Source organism: Pavona decussata, unplaced genomic scaffold, assembly GCF_977016875.1.
Source record: "Pavona decussata unplaced genomic scaffold, jaPavDecu1.1 SCAFFOLD_32, whole genome shotgun sequence".
NCBI lineage: Eukaryota > Metazoa > Cnidaria > Anthozoa > Scleractinia > Agariciidae > Pavona > Pavona decussata.
The window spans coordinates 640970-657693 of NW_028145455.1; the positions used below are offsets into that span (position 1 = coordinate 640970).

Sequence of the window (16724 nt, forward strand, 5' to 3'; positions counted from 1 at the left end):
TAGCAAGTCAAAACCTCAGTGATTGCGTCCAATGTGTGATCGCAAAAGTGACGATGTCTTTTTTGTGTGTGTTTTTACGTTGGCTTGTTTTTGTCACAATCCAGCCAAAAGGTTCCAACCTGATGAACTACCAGCCCACTCGCTCTAATTTTCTTGGTAAAACTGACGGCCAGCAATATTTCACGATTTCGAAAAAAAAAAAGCTATGGGCAGGGAGACTTTAAATTTTATACCAAAAGTGCTGTTTTTATCGGTGTAATTTTTCTACGTAAAGAAAATCGCGAAACTACAACCGACTGACAACATGTAGATTCTACGCCAATCACTCAAATCGACTGAGCTGACGCATGTTGCTATTAACCGCTTAGCACCTGCGGTTAGTAAGCGATGAAACATGGAAATTTCAAGGAGAATTAATTAAAAGCTGAACAGAACACTGCAAAGACAAGCAATTAAAAATACCTGGAAGGCTAGGTGAACAGATTGGAAAGTGTAAATCCAGTGTCGCAAATGATAATACGACTAATAAATTGCCGCCGCAACTTTAGTAGCTTATAACTTAGACATGCCGCGGCTTTCCAGAGCTGAAAATGGCGAGCAAATGAGGTGAGTGCGTAATACAAACCGAGAGTCAAAGTTTAAAGATTTTAATGTGGCTCTAACTCGGTAGAAATTTGCGTCTATGTGGCCATTTAATTGAAAATAACAGAACAGGTACTAACCGGCCCTGTGCTGTCGTTTATTATATTACAAGGTGGGTCTAACTTTTTTTGTCTAGGGGTGACATCTATTACGGACCATTCAAATGAAACCTCTCAGTATTATTTCTTGTGACATGGTTTATACTTGTAAAGAGTAGATTTTTTGGTAGCAAAACTTCCATATGCTCATCAGTTTGAGTGTCAAAACATTTATCAAATGGCATGAAATGAAACGAAGACTTTAACTTTCAATTTTGATTTAGGACGCCTCTGGGAGCGAAAGGTTTAATCAAAAATAATTTGCGTTGACGCTTTCGTAATTCTCAAGGGCATTGTTAGTTCTGGACTTCCTCATTAACATCGATTAGAAAACGTTGTTTACATAAAATTGTACACCTTAGATTTCTATTGTTATTTGGTCTATTTGCAGCTGGACCATCCGCATCATTTCCACGGCGTTCTAACGCCTCTGTGTACGTCTGTAAAGCAAGAACGCGCGCGAGCCAGCGAAATTGCTGATGGATGCGAACAATTCAACGTCGGCGCAAGACAGCAACAACTTGCCGCCTGTCAGTTTCTTCGATGTAAGCTACGATTCCTGCTTAATCGTTTTGAGCTTTCTGATAATCGCCATTAACATCTTGGTCATTGTGCTGTTTGTACGAAGGCGTCCTCTCCGGACCAGAACCAACTTACTTCTCGTAAGCCTGAGTGTATCTGATCTAATGATGGGACTACTTGGAATACCTATGAGCACAGCATGCAATGCGCTTATAGGCTACCGAAGCTTCTCTGGGCTGTGTATCACTGCTGCCGCCGTGTACAGATTTATTGCCGTGTCAACAATCTTCCATATCCTCGTCATAACGGCTGAGAGGTACGTGTCGGTGATGTATCCCTTGAAATATGCCTCGATTGTGACCAAGAAGCGAATTATCGCTCTAATAACCTCTGTTTGGGTTTTCTCTCTCTTTGTGGCGTTAATTCAACTTGCCTGGCAAAAATTTGATCATTTTACCTCCAGAGACCCGACCAAGCTTCGTTTGGGTCTCATCTACAACGTCGCTGGTATTGTGGTATGTCTGCTACTTCCTTTAGTTCTCATGGTGTTCTTTTACGCAAGAATGTTCAACGTGATTCGGCACCAAGCTGAACAGATCAGAAAACTGAACAAGTTACAAGAGTCGTGTGGTAGCGCGCGCGGGAAACCGGTTCTAGCGGCTACAAAACGCGCCATAACTATCTTCGCTCTTATGCTTGGAATATTCACATGTTGCTGGTCCACTTGGTACATAGAGTTGCTTCAGAATTACCTCGGTCAAACTGTCTTCTACGCAATGTCAGTAGATTGGATTATGGCGTTCGACTTCTTTCGTTTCTCTACTTCGTTTATAAACCCGATGTTGTATACTTTCTTAAAAAAAGATTTTAGAGCTGAATTGTGTTTAATGATACCATGTTGTAAGAAAAAGTACGAGCGACAGCGAAACGCCGCGGAGCTCATGACATGTTCCACGGTTTGACATCCAAAAGACGCGCAGAAACACTAATTTACACTGTTAGGCTTTGTGAGGCCTTGTACAACTTAAGCTTATTAATCTCTAAAGCCACTTGATTTGATATCAAGCAAAAAACGGGATACGCTTGAATGGCGTTTATTTATGAGAATAAGGCATGCACTTGTGAACCATTCAACATTGTTTTGTCGTCCAAACAACTCAGTTATGTTCATGCCATTCGCATTTAATCGTCAATAATCCCAATTTGAGGAAGGATTTTATTTCCGTCTTATCGCTGAAATGTGAAACAAATCTGTTAACACATATTCTTTTTACCGAAGTCGATCAGTACAGGCTTTAAAATGCAGCTCCTTGGTTTTTCAATAGTTGGATTTCGACACAAAGGCGCCTCAAAAAGAAAAGTCATTAAAATTGTAATTGTCCTTAATCTTAGCGTAACCACATGATTACTCTTATGCTACAAAGAAGCGAGTAAGATTGCTTGTGGGAGAATAAAATATAATAAACACCTGTGATGACACAAGTTTCAACTTTTGATTAGTTTTTTCTTCGGATTGGTAAGCCTTCATTTATAACCAGACACGCGTCAACCAGACATTCTTGTTGTCAGGCCGAAAGCGATGGTTCGCTGAAACTTTGGGACTGATGCATTTCTAAATTGGTCGGTTATGAGCGGAAAAATAACGATTAAAATTGTCTCCGATATAACGAGATGGTGATATTGTTTTGCTGATGGTATCGTCAAAGAATTCTTAGCTAATGAACAAAGTAACGAAAAGTAAACCAAGAGACAACTAAGAGCTGTCAAATTGTGCATATTCTGTATTGTACACTATACAGTTTGGAAGTTCCGAACGCTGTGATTGGTTAACAAACATGGATTATCAGAATACAAATCATTGAAAAGGTGTTTTGGGTTATATTGCGCGATACAAACTTAAAAACACTAATTGGAATAACGATTGTTTACCGCAAAATGACTAAATCAGTTTTCCGCAGAATATTCCGCGGAGTTAATGACGCATTATCTTGAAACTTTGTATTCCGAAAAAGAAATACGCAGAATATAAAACGGTATTCATGTTCATTTCGGACCTATCATGTTTTCGGAATGAACAGAATAGTATTCCTTCATTCTGCGCGTGATAGCAGAATGAACGGAACACAGTTTACTCAGAATTAAGATGAATTGTCTTTGTTGGGAAGGTTTTCAGTTTTAATAATGGGATACGTGGAATTGCGTCTACAATCCGACCAGAATTGTGCCAAACGAATGCGCCCTCTTTGAATGCAAACGAGTGATTTGGATTAAATGAAAGAAATCTACCAGCGAAAATAATCAAGGAGTACTGTTTTTGTTTCCTTTTAACAAGCCCAACGCACGACACTACCCAGTCTTTGTCACAGCACCCCTAGCCTGCGAGCAAGCTCTCTTTTTGATCAGCTGTGAGATGATTGGGACTGGGGCGAGAGAAGGGACCCCAACATGTCCTCTTGCGGCTGACCAAATAGACAGCTTGCTCGCCGGCTGCGACAGTCCCTCTCCTGACAAAGTTGCTGTTCTGTGTTGAATTCTTCAGAAGCTGTATAACTGGTGCTGCTACAACCGTCTTATTCCTCATCCCGGAAAAAACCGAATTTATGATTTTAACGCGAGGCCAGTTTGTCAGGCCATTGCAGGCAATTACTGATAATGGGCAACAGTCATGTCAATCAAGTTCAATCAACGAGATGTGTTTAAAAGCGTTGAACTAGACAGTAAACTAAACTGAAATATTCATGTAACAGAATTGAGTAAGTCCTTCACTTAAAAGCTCAGCCCGTCTCAGATCTTCGTATTTCTTTATCCACGAATGCCAGAACTGATTTCTATCTCAAAATTATTCTGCCATCAGTTACTTATGCTCTACTTGTATGGGGTTCCTGTGGAAAAACCCTCTTTGATAAGCTGGAAAAGATACATTTTAGATCAGCCAAGATCATCTTCGGCTTGGACTTTGTAGCTGGGTCTTGTTCGGGGAACCTATCAAAGACCACTATCTCTCTTGGTTTGTGTTAGCAGCTCAGCATTTCACTACTTCACAATCTGCATAGGTGTTTGAGAATTGGTTCATGCTTAGCGTGCGTATATCGAGTTATGGATGCATGTGGGAAGTTGGGAGAGCATGAGAGAAGCGTAGAGTACGCCTCGAGCAACTCTAGCTTCATGAGTGCTCTCCAAACTTCCCAAGTGGTATGGTCTGAAAGAGAAAGTTTCATCTCAAATTGTCAATGAAAATTTGCTTCTTTGAATTGGTTTGTACAAACTAAAACTAAGCGACGGAAACCCGAGTTAGTCTGCAAGTTGCACACGTCATTTTATGGGGCGTATGTTGAGAAATGTACTATGGTGACGCCAACAGGAATTAGATAGGAAAGCACGAGCACTATGTTATAATTTCTAATAGCTCACCTACTTTATGCCCTTTTCAATCAGCCTTCTTGACGTCGGCAGTCGTCGACACGGCTTCGAGTGCTATCAAAGTATCTTTGGATGATGACTGACTAATTTGTTTTGGACCTTTCGAACGTGGAAACGCTGGAATGCACTCCGATGGCTGCGAGACTAGCGGATGGTAATTGATATGCTTAAGTTTTTATGGTGTTGTACTCACATACAGGAGGCATATAAGGACTTAACAGGTGAGCTTTATTTTTAATACAGTACTTTTCAATCTGGATTATCTTCAACTAGTCTAATCCACGAAGGGACTGAACAATTTTTTGCCCCTAAGAGGCACCAAATCAGAGTCACATTTACTTCCTCTCATATTTTACTGCTCAGTACCCTAAAGGGTACCACCATACCTCTGACGGAAGGAATTTTAGGTTTTAGCACCGTAAGGGACACCAAACCACGAATTTTAACCCCTAAAAGGTACGACGATCACCCCGGTACCGGTCACTTTTATATGGGAGTACCCCCCCCCCCCCCCTGGTCTAATCTAGTTGGTTACCAATGATGCAACTATTGTTCACAGGTGGTGCCGGTATGCACTGTTGATTTAATTTGCAGCTGCTTTTAATTAAAGTTTCACGTTTATATTCTTTATCTGAGGTACTAAACTCCACAGCATCACGCATCCAAATCTGCTAAAACAAATTATCATAGAATTAAACATATATACGGGGAATTGACATTGCTATGACTACAATTATATCAGACATTTTCAATGTTATCTTTTGACATGCCGTGTAACCAGGCATTTGTGAGCATAAATGATTAATTATTTACGGTTGAGATAGGCTCCCTCGGGTCCAGTTTTCCTCCCGGGGGTGAGCGTGGGCTCATTTCCCGAACAGCGGCTGGTTATCGAGCCTACGATTGAACTCGATTTCGGGCAACGAAGATGGTTTCATCTTTACCGATCTGATGTGGCATGGGAAAATATGCCGGAAGAAGTCAATCCGAGAGATTGCAATCCGGCAAGATTTTGAAAATTCAAGATCTTGCCGGCAAGATTTTGAAAACTCAAGATCTTGCCGAAAAGATTTTGAAAATTCAAGATCTTGCATGTAAGACTTTGAAAATTCAAGATCTTGCCTGAAAATTCAAGATCTTACCGGCGCAACTGACCGTTAGATAACTCACTGCTTTAACTAACGAAGGATAACTCACCAAATTGGCAGTCCCCGAATTTTCCGGCTTGATAGTTAATGATCGCATGTCCGATAGTCCACGCTATTCTCTGTTTCGCACGAAACACCGAAAGTGGCTATAAGAATGCTTATACAATTCAAAGTGAACAAGGTACTGAAGCTATGATGTTCGAGTCTTCATTCCTGATCATGTACAATGAGAACACCAGTTGGCCTTCAGGGTGCCCGGCTAACGGTGCGTGAAGTGACTCAAACTTATTGAATTACCGTCACTTAATCCGCTAACCGGTCAAGTCACTTGTCTAATTTTCATTGATTTGAACTTTTTCTCCCCAAGCTGGGCGAAAACATTTTCTTGTTTACGAGCAGAAAAATTTGTTTCCGCGACATATGTTTCCCGCGCGGCTAAACTGGGAAACATTTGCCACCGCAGCAATGTTTCCGCAACAATGTTTCCTAGTTTAGCCAGGCCTTTATTGGTCACGTGGCGGAAAATGTCTTAAAGTTTATAAGGCGAAAATTGTGCCTAGGGGCAAAGGACTTCATTCAAACATCAACAAGGAAAATTTCAGTTCAAACTTCACTGAGCGACAGGATTCCGCGGTACGTGTCAATCGATATACAACCATTTTCAGAAAAAGAATCCCATTTCGTGTTCATCGGAGCGTTTAGCTGAAGGTTATCGGAAACAGAGGATTGCCAAGGAAGCCAGGAACAGTTGTGATCCACAAAGGCCTTACGAGAGAGAAGAAAAGACAAATTAATCGAGGTGAGTAAAAAGTACAAAGTGTGATCAACGTGTACACGACTCTCTACTGTCCAAGTTTGTGACCTTCGCTTGTTTTACTGTTTAAAACGGAAAACTGGTGCGCGGAAATGGGAAAATTGCAAAATTCCAAATGCGCAAAATGGCAAAATGCGCGGAAGTAGCACAAATTGACAAGAAGAATATGATCTATATAACGTCTCTTTTATTTATAATTTGTGTGACACTGGTTTTTACTAACCACAGGAAGCTACGTCTTCGGGATGGAAAATTGGTAAATATTCGCACAGTTTACTCACTTTTTGGCCTCTTCAAAATAGTTAAGACAGCGTCGTGACAATTTTTCACGAATAACATTGTCTACGGCTCGATCAATCCTACATTTAAAATTCCATAGTGAAAAGTAAAAATCCAACGGCGCCTTTTGCCGACTCAAATTCTTGTCTCAACTTTATATCAGTGGCGCCCATTTCAAAATATGAACATGCGTTAAGGTCACTCAGTATAAACTTGAAGACTTTTTTGAAAATACAGGCGGCAGGATATAATCTGGAGAGAGGCTCAAGCCCTAAATTCACTTAGGAGTCTTTGAACACAAAAAGCGCGTTTAATTCATTCACAAATGCTGATGGAACAATTTGCCACGTACTCACCTGCCATGTCGATGCTCTAAATGTAAATACAGAACTTACTCGGACTTAATAGCCTAACTCGGTTGTTTTGTGTTAGTCGGGGGATTCCTTTCAAAAATTTTAATAAATAATTTAAAACTTATTTTTAACTTTATTATATCTATTTTATTTTCATTTTTATATTATGACTAGTTCAACTATTCATTAATTTGGTCGGTCGGTCGGTCGGTCGGTCCGTAGGTTAGTTCCTCAGTGAAGAATACGTCACTTCGTTCCCAGTTTCTTTGCTCTTTGAGTAATGGATAATGAGCCCGCGGTCACTGTTTGCTGACTGTATTTTAAAAGTAATGGAAACCGTGCAGCAGTCGTAGCATAGACACGAGATTGAAGGATTAAACAAAATAGTTAGGGTCACGAGCCCATGACTCGGACACTCCATCTCTCATATTAAGCCGTGGATTAACTTTTTCCCGAGTAAATCTTATTTTACAACAGACCTCACTGGCCGGGGCATACGTCATACCTTTTCGCTGGAAAAGGCTAAAAGCAAATCTACTAGGGAAAGGGTTAACTCAAGGATTTAATAGTCAAGAGATGTTCAAGAGAGATGTTCGAAGATAATTGCAATATTTTGTACGACAAAATGGAACTCCTCTGGATCCCTTGCCGGGGGTGAAATCCTAAAACAATTCAGAAAAACATTGTGCCACCATGAAATATCATCTCGGGCACCGCGATAAAACGGATATCTTGCATGCTCCTTGGCGTCTCGGGGATAAATGATTGACTGACTCAAATTACAACTACCAATTACTAAAAGATAACTTTTGTTACCGTGCCAATGTTCAACTGGTCTTTTTTGTTGCAACACCATAGCGCAGAACAGTCTTGAAATATCTTTGCCGAACGTCACCTTGCAAGCAAGCTGCTTTCGGGATAAGAAAGACAGAGAGTCTCTCTCGGAAAGTAGACTAATACTTGCTTGTTAAACAGCACAAAGCGTAGTTAGTCTGTTTTTTTTTTTCTTAGATTACTGATTCTTTCTCTTTAGACTGAATATTTTTTTTTGTTTTCATTAAAGGAAGTGAATATCAGCCCACCATGAAGCCATGTGATTGTATCAAGTTCATTTTGTCCATCCCTCGCGTGGACCCGATGACCAAAACAGAACTGTTCACTCAGTGGTCCTCCCTGTTCGCTTATATCCTGGGAGGCTGTAGTTTCCTCTTTGCACCGCAGTTTTGGAAGCTTGTATTGCAGTTCGACCTGGAAGGCCGCTCTGAGGGGTATCTTCGATTAACGGGGCTCGGAGTGATTGAGATCGGCCTCATCTTGATGATCGCAGCGCGCTCCAACCACAAGGTGTCCCGTCATCAGGAATGCTTAACCTCTGTTCTCGGCCGGTTGCTTTTAGTTAACGCCATATTGCTGATGATGATCTTGAGAAATATGCTACCCCTCTCTTTCGCCCTATTTTACATGGCGCTTGATTCGTCTCTTGCTCTCATCACCCTGATAATTTGGTGCCAAGAGACAGAAGGAGCCTCAGTCGGCAACTTCTTTCGTGAAATCTTCGCGCCCCTCTTTCAGTGTCGCGGACCCAAAGCAGGCGGGTCTATCGCGGTCGTATTCTTTCTCGGAATACTTCAGTTCTTTTTCTGGCTTGTCTTGACTGTAAAACCCGATTTTGCTCAACAAATGTTCCACTTGGACTCGTTCCAGGGCTACTCGGCTGGCTTTCTGGCCTGCTATCTTTTTCTGATGTCCATACACGGCTTATACCACGTAGTCGGTGCTAGCAATGTCAATCGTTGCTTAAGCCCCACCTTCGTCCTTTATCGAATCCTTTTCAATGTCCCTGTCTTTGTTGTTTTGTTTATTGTTGATCAGATCGAGAGAAATCTCTTCATCGCTCTGATGGTTTTTGATGTGGTCTACGCTGTTATAATATTCACCTCCCTGGTGCTAGAAAAATCAACAGAAGATGGTAACTCGAGCGAAGAGGAATCAATGTTGAATACAAAGTAGAAACAGGCCAACAATGTTAAGCCACCCTCTGAAGCCGAGGACTGTATGATGTAAAACCTTTACTGCCTCCAGAAATGCACGCTAATGAGATTCATGAACTGTATGACAGACGTCAGAAGGTGTCCCCTAACCTTAATTCTAACTAAAGCACACATAATTCTGTCAAACATGAAGTCATATGAAAACGACAAAAAGGCCTGTTCTATATGAAGTACCCAAATTCAGTGTTAGGTGCATTTCTGGACATAATGATTGTATCTTGTAAGGCTAAGGATTGTTAAGAACGGTCTAGATTTCTACTTTGATCGCTGCGCATATCGGGATGGTCTCGTAACAAAGGTATTTTTGCGAGGTTTATAACTATGCCGGAAAAGCAGATCTTAGCTAGAATATTGAAAAGGAAAAGGTAACCACCAATGTCTCAAGGATAATTAAGCTTCAGTTTGGTAAAAAAATTGTCACATGTATGACATAGCTGTATTATGAAACATTTTAGCTAGAATTATTGTTGCCTTTAAAATTATCTCTGTTATTTGTGTGGTTATCCCTAATTTTCTCTTTGCAAAAGGATTTAAACAGCCCTTGCTATATAAGGTCTGTTTTTCCCGTATTTTGTAAAGGATTCTTTTGTATAGAAAGTAACAAGTTTTCATAGAAGCTTTCTATAGTGGGTACGGTTCTATTGCGATGCTGGATGATATCAAAACAAAATGTTGTAACAGTAATCACCACCCCTCCTCCATCCCCCCTCCCCCCGAACGGTTCATTTCGGTGGATATTTGTTCGGGTGGGCTTTTTAGCCTCAAAAATTCAGGTTTAGTCTTAAAGAAAAAAATTAATTCGTTTCGTTTTTGAAGGGGCAAATATGTAGGAATAATATGGGGAATAGTAGAATGCGGTACGTTATCCTTTCACTTGGAGAAGATTTGTGTTTACAGTAATTTCGTTTATTTTCGAGCATTGTGGAGCTAGCGGAAATATGAACAATCTGATCACACATTTTCAGACTTGGAATGGAGCAAAGACTTGGATGGTAAATAAACATATACATCTGTGTTTTTCTTATGCTTAATCCGAAGAGTAATTATGAGTGATAAGATTGTGGTATTAAAGTTTCCCTCAGAATCCAACAGACGTATGTCATTGGACGTTTTATGATGGATTATAGGAGAAAGGACAGCGTTGAGCCTGAATACATGGCGGCAAGTGAATTTGAATGGTTGATGCAGAAAGAGGACCACTAGAACCGAATGGTACAAAATTTCCACTTCCATTTTGTAAGATGAACATTTCTATACACTGGCCATGTGATTTTAAAGCTGTAGACTTCAAGAACGAGTTTCGATTTGTGAATTAACAACGATTTTTTTTCAAATTAATTCGGACTTCTTCGCATGGCGAAGCTCTATGTACTTAAATGCAAACAATCCCATGTTCACTGCATACGATCTATAGTAGTATATGGTGTAAATTTCATACTTTATGTAGAGCAAGCCTAGCTCTTACATCTCCTTGGAATTAATGGAATGGACTGTCAGTGTGTTTATATGTAGAAGCGTGAAGCCAAAAGTGCAGGACTCTTTAAAAAATACATTGGACTTCAGTGGACACATGAAAGTCTATACGGATAAAAAATCGTTTACCTTCAAACAGCTTCAAACGGTTCAGCCTATTCTCGCGAAACAGTTTCCTGTAGTAACTTATAGTAACTTTATTAAAGTCGAATAGAGTAGGGAGAGTAGGGTCGCCCAGTCTCCCGAGCCAAAGGCTCGTGTAAAAAACGTACGACTAAGAACTACATCTAGATCTACACAACAATTACATTTAAATAATTCCAAAAAAAAAACGTTAGTCCCATAATACATTTTAAAGACAATCTACCTATCATTAAGAATATATTAGAATTGAACGTGCGAAGAATAGTCGCAAAGGTTTATAATTTAGATTCAAAGAATCAAAGCCTAGATTGCCTTTGAAAGTAAGAATAAATAGAGGATCTTCGAACTCGACCACAAGGCGAGGAAAACCGCCATCTTTTATTTCATTATTTGAGACAAAATATCAGCATAATTTATATTTTGCATTTCCGTGACTTCGCCCTTATGTCGCTTGTGTGACCCAGGCTTAGACATTTGCATATCGACAACAACTGACTCACAACTAATCTGGGATCGCCATCATCAGTATTATGAGCTACCAGACACGCAAAAGAGTCCTTCAGGAGTAGAGAACAGACTTAAGGCCTCCCACAAAGAAACGGAAGGTTAGTCAATCTATGCAAACTTTCCACGATCAAAATGGTACAATATGGTTAGTTTTGACCACACAGAACACTGTGAGTTGCTCCCCAGCCAAGCATTAGAGCCTATTAAGAGTACGTATGTATCTCTAACTCCAGTAGCAATTAACTACTGCAAAATGTTTAATTTTTGTCGAATGCAAACTTGTTATTATTTTCTCGCTGAGTCAATTTGAAGTGAACAGGTTCAAAATGAATAATCTTACTACCTAAAGCGAGTTGAACTCAATGCTAGCGCCTGTTCGACAGTAATCGGTTCGTTTTCTGTTTCGTACGCCAGCTATAACAGCAAACCGGAGCGAGCCTTCGAATAAAGCCAATGTAGACTTAACTACAACAAAATTCAACGCTTGGAAACCGAGAGAAGGAAGAAAGAAGTCTTAACTTAGAGCTAATGGAATAAAGTGCAATGTGAATTAAATGGAATTGCATGCGTGCATGCATGACCGATTTGGAAAACTTCCATGTCAAAAAAACAAATAGAAGTTGTTTGTACAGTCATGTTTGAATAATTACACAGAGATTTTGGCTGGTCATGGAGAGTGAATATATTATCAACAACATACATTTGAACTCCGGATGGAAGAATTTGGTTTCATTTGAACTGTCGGTCTGAGAGTAGTTCTTTTTATTTGACTTCAAAACTTGTCAAGTCTTCTTACAATCCTTCTCTATTTTCAGACGAGACAATGAAGTCAGCTAAAGCAGTGATGTGTGACTGGTTCACGTTCATGTTATCCATCCCAAGAACAGAGCCCCTGACCACAACACAAAAATTCACCCAGTGGTCTTCAATTCTCGCCTACTGCGTAGGAGGCTTCAGTTTACTCGTCTGCCCTCAGCTGTGGAAACTCCTTCTACAGTTGGACTTTCAGGGCCGTACTGAGGGGTACCTTCGCCTTACAGGCCTTGGTGTACTTGTAATCGGTTTTCTCCTTGTCATCGGATCGCGTTCCAATCTCCAGGGTTTCAAACATGGCCCTATTTTGGGGTCCGTCGTTGGGAGACTAGTCCACGTGAACGGGGTCCTGCTGATGTTGCTCCTCAGGGGCATGCTTCCGATTTCATTTGCTGTCGTTTTCATGGGCCTGGATACGTTCCTCGCCTTGGTCATCATCGTAATTTGGAGCCGTGAGACGGAAGGAGCCTCAGTGAGCCTTTTCATCCGGGAAGCCATCTTGCCGATATTTAAGTGCATTGCTGTTCAATCAGGAGCCGCCATGAAGGCAATCTTTTTTGTTGGAATTTTTCAGATGTTTTTCTGGCTTGTATTCGTTATCAGGCCAGATGTTGCCCAGAATATTCTCCAGCTAGATCAGTTCCAAGGGCACTCGAATGGCTTCTTGGCCAGCGTGTTTTTCACATTGTCCCTTCACGGATGGATTCACGTCACAAATGCCAGCGCTGTTAATTATCCTTTTATTTCGGCGGCCTTGTTTTACCGAGTTTTGTTAAATGTACCAGCACTGGTCATTTTGGTTTTGGTTGATCAAATTGAACGCAATCTTTGCATTGTTTTGTTAAGTTGTGATATGTGTTTCTCGATTATTATTTTCCTGGTTGCAACGTTCTCGACAAAAATGGTCTCAACTGATGATGGCGACGAACAAACATTGCTCACTCGAGCCGATAAAGATTAAATCGAATTGTCTCAAAAATTATTGTTAATTCGAGTTCATGGGAAATATTTATCACCTTTCACTTACACCTTGGACCCCGATATAACGGTGTACCAAGGGACTGGTAGAATAACACCGTTACATCATCGGGGTATCGTTATAATAGACAAATCCCCGATATAACGATATTGGAGAAAAATAATCACAGTTGTCTTGGTATGGGTAATATATTTTTTCATGCACAATTATATCTAAGTACAAGGCGTTAACCGTTATGTGTATGTCGTTTATTTAAGCCTATCATCATGATAATTGAAATTGATCATATGCATATGCATCAAGAGATATAATCTCTTGTATGCATATATTAGGACTGTCAAGAGACAAAGAGGATAAAACGCCTACATAAAGATACGTACGTAGATTTCAACAAGGGTTCAGTTGTAGTCATCAATCTGTTGTTGCATTAAAGTCAAGAAAGGAAACGTCTTGTTATCTGGGTTGGTTGAAGTGTCTGCCATTCCTTTCCGGGCGCGTGTATAACTTTTTTTATGAAAAGGGTGGCCATTCTCGCTTATGGTTGACTTGCGCCGCGCAAGTCTTCTTAATCATGTGAAAAAGGGAAGAGCTCTGCGCTCGAAAGTTGCATCCAAAATAGGCCTTTACACAAATATCCGGATATTTTTTGAGATATTTAGAAGTTTCGAGATATTAAGAAAGTTTTTAAGATATTTAGAAAATTTTGGGATATTTAGAAAGATTTACTGAGCTTTCTTTGGCTGTTTTACCGCTTTTCTTCGCTATCTTCATTACAGAATACTTATTTACAAATAATCCAATGCGGCGGTTTTCCACTTGATGTATGTATTTCATGTCACTAGCAGCCATTTGTCAAAATGGCGGATGCTGCAAACAATGAGCCTGAACCTTCTTCAGGTTGCATTTTATTCTCTTAAACACTAGAGAGCGGATTATTTGTATTAATAGGAAGGATTGTTACTCTGTCATAGTCATATTCGTTATACACATGATATACATACCAACTGTTTAACCCATTAGTGAGAAAACATTAAACTTTGTATCCATGTTGTTTTGAAAGTTGCTTTATTTCCATGATACTAGTGTAGACAATGTCTGACATACTTTTCAGCTTCCGCTGGGGAAAATATTGGCATAAGGGATTCAAAATCGGCTTATTTTTAAAACAAAAATACGAGATATTTCGAGATATTTAGAGGATTTTTCGAGATTTTTAGAAAATTGTTTGGGATATTAAGACATTTTTTTTTGACAATTTCCGGAAAGACAGTTAGGCGATTTTACGTGATATTTGTGTAAAGGCCTAATCCAAAATTGCAGGTGTAAAAGGGCCTTTAAAGGAAAACAAACTTTGAACGCATTAAAATAAAGATTCTTACGATTATTTTTCATCCCCTGGCAACCATGCCATTTCCGCCAATCAAAACCAAAGCAAACGGAAAATGTCATGACATGCTGATTTTGAGGGGTTTCTTGCCACCAGAAAGAAATTAATTATTAAGAGCACGTGTTGCATAAAATTTGTAGGTTGTTTGAAGTCAGGCTAAGGTTCTCATCCTTACTTAAATTAAACTATCGAGTTATAACATAATTTGGAAGTATGGCAAACAGGCGTGACCGCCTAGAAAAAGACGAAATCAGCACGAAATTTATCATCGATACAGAATATGGAGACCCCGGCAAAATTGGTGGTTTCCCTGGTGGAGTCGGTGCAACCGTGGTGCTTTGTAAAGTTAAACGTCTACGTCGGAAAGGTAAGCGCACTTACAGCAACGAATATGAATATGTAACAAGAAATACACGCGACAACCATGCAGAAGTCCTACTTCTTAAAAAAATTGTAGAATTAATGAAGGAAGAAAATGTGAAAGAGGTATCTGTTACTCTTATTCAAAACTACTCGCCATGCGATGACAATCCTCACAATGGCAACCGCGCCAGTGCAATCACGGGCTGTGCGACTGACATAATTCAGTTTAAAAATGATATGGAAAAACAAGGAAAGAGCGTTCGGATACAGATAACATTTGCAGACTTTTATAGATGGATTGGAAATTATGGGGATGGTCCCAAGAATATGAAAGGGTTAAAAGAATTGCTTAAAAACGGGGTGAAACTAACACTGCTCCAAGGAAAAGAGATGTGGGAGACGTTTCTAAACGACACCTGTTTTGTTAATCTCACCTCCGAGGAAAAGGCTGAGTTGTTAAAAAAGGCAACCTCAGACAAAAGGACGGAGAGAGAAGAGGAAGCTCTTCCAGAAATATGTCGACCTGCCGCAGGACAGTAGCATTGCTGAATCAGGAAGGGCGTTTGTTAGGAAGGTTTTTATTTATTTATGTATTCCTTTATTTATTTATTTATCAGCTTTATTGGATACATCAAAATAGGTAAAAAAAAAAACAAAAACAAAACAAAACAGAAATACAAGGAACAAAATAAAAACGGAACAACAAGACCCATGAAAGGCGCAACCCCTTTCGTTAGGTGGAGTACAAAAAAGTGGCGCATTGAAACGTTTAAAAATTTCTAGACAAAATGTTCATGGGAGGCTACATTACACATAGTATTCCAGCGTTTTACAATTCTATGAAAATATGAAGCCTGAAAAGTGGAGGTTCTGCAAGCAGTGAGCCGGTTTCAGAATTAGAGACGGATTCAGGGAGCGAGATCGTCCATGAGAAACGAAAGTGACAAATTGACTGAAGTTTAAGTCAGTAGCATTTTGAAAGCATTTATAAAAAATGCAAGATCCCTTATCTCTCAACCGTATGTTAAGGGTAGAAGTCTTAAGAGCCTAGAGCCTATCCTTGTAAGACATCTCTCTGATTTTGGATCTTAGAATCTAGCGAGTAGCTCGTCGCTGGACTCTCCCTATGATGGTTTTCTACTTTCTTTTTGTAGGGAAGAGATATCTATTAAAATCCTTATTTGTAGCTGTAAATCGACAAGTGTATTGGACAGCAAACCAGGTCCCGTACACCTGGACACTATAGTTGAACTTTGTTCATTACCTTTTCAATTACGGCGAGTTTCTTGAAAGGAAAATTTAATTGGTTGACTTATAATTAAAGGCCGGATTCAAAAGACTCTGTGTGTCTTTCGTTCCTAAAACTATAACTTTCAGACGGTTAGCGCAACTTCTGTTAGTCAACAGTGTCAGAATTTCTTTCCTTTCCTAAATACTTAATGTAGTTTCCCTTATTTTTAAAGGGGAGTTTACTTGCACTGTAAATCTTAAGTTTAACGATGTATATGAAATGAAATGTTCAAGTAATTCCTTTGTTTTGGCCACGTGATGAAGGACACGTTCTACCTTTAGACAAAGAAAAAGTAGAAACAAAGAACTTCTCTTAGTATATAAGCAGTTAACTTGTGTTTGTAGATCGGTTACGTTCCTGTTACGTTCTGCTTACGTCAGTCAGGGTTTCATCAGTGAGTCAGAATAAACCTATTCTGGTCTGTGTTGTCAAATTTTCTA

General features: G+C 39.8%; 3 protein-coding genes across 3 annotated transcripts in view; all 3 read left to right on the forward strand.

Moving 5' to 3' along the window:
- The window catches only part of LOC146484498 (histamine H2 receptor-like), a 64326-nt gene extending 61559 nt beyond the window's left edge, over nt 1–2767 (forward strand). The window contains exon 2 of the mRNA XM_085104579.1: nt 1132–2767. Coding sequence (XP_084960705.1) covers nt 1220–2224 — 1005 coding nt within the window. The 5' untranslated portion in view covers nt 1132–1219 and the 3' untranslated portion in view covers nt 2225–2767. The remainder of the gene's footprint in view (nt 1–1131) is intronic.
- Nucleotides 2768–6049: 3282 nt separating this feature from the next.
- On the forward strand, nt 6050–10511 carry LOC146484500 (uncharacterized). The gene is made up of 2 exons (XM_085104509.1): nt 6050–6629; nt 8340–10511. The coding sequence occupies exon 2, from the start codon at nt 8360–8362 to the stop codon at nt 9284–9286; it is 927 nt and encodes a 308-aa protein (XP_084960635.1). The 5' UTR covers nt 6050–6629; nt 8340–8359; the 3' UTR covers nt 9287–10511.
- Nucleotides 10512–11379: 868 nt separating this feature from the next.
- LOC146484501 (uncharacterized) lies at nt 11380–13689 on the forward strand. Its single transcript, XM_085104570.1, has 2 exons — nt 11380–11549; nt 12267–13689. Exon 2 carries the CDS (start codon nt 12275–12277, stop codon nt 13223–13225), a length of 951 nt encoding a protein of 316 aa, XP_084960696.1. The 5' UTR covers nt 11380–11549; nt 12267–12274; the 3' UTR covers nt 13226–13689.
- The last annotated feature ends 3035 nt before the right edge of the window (nt 13690–16724 follow it).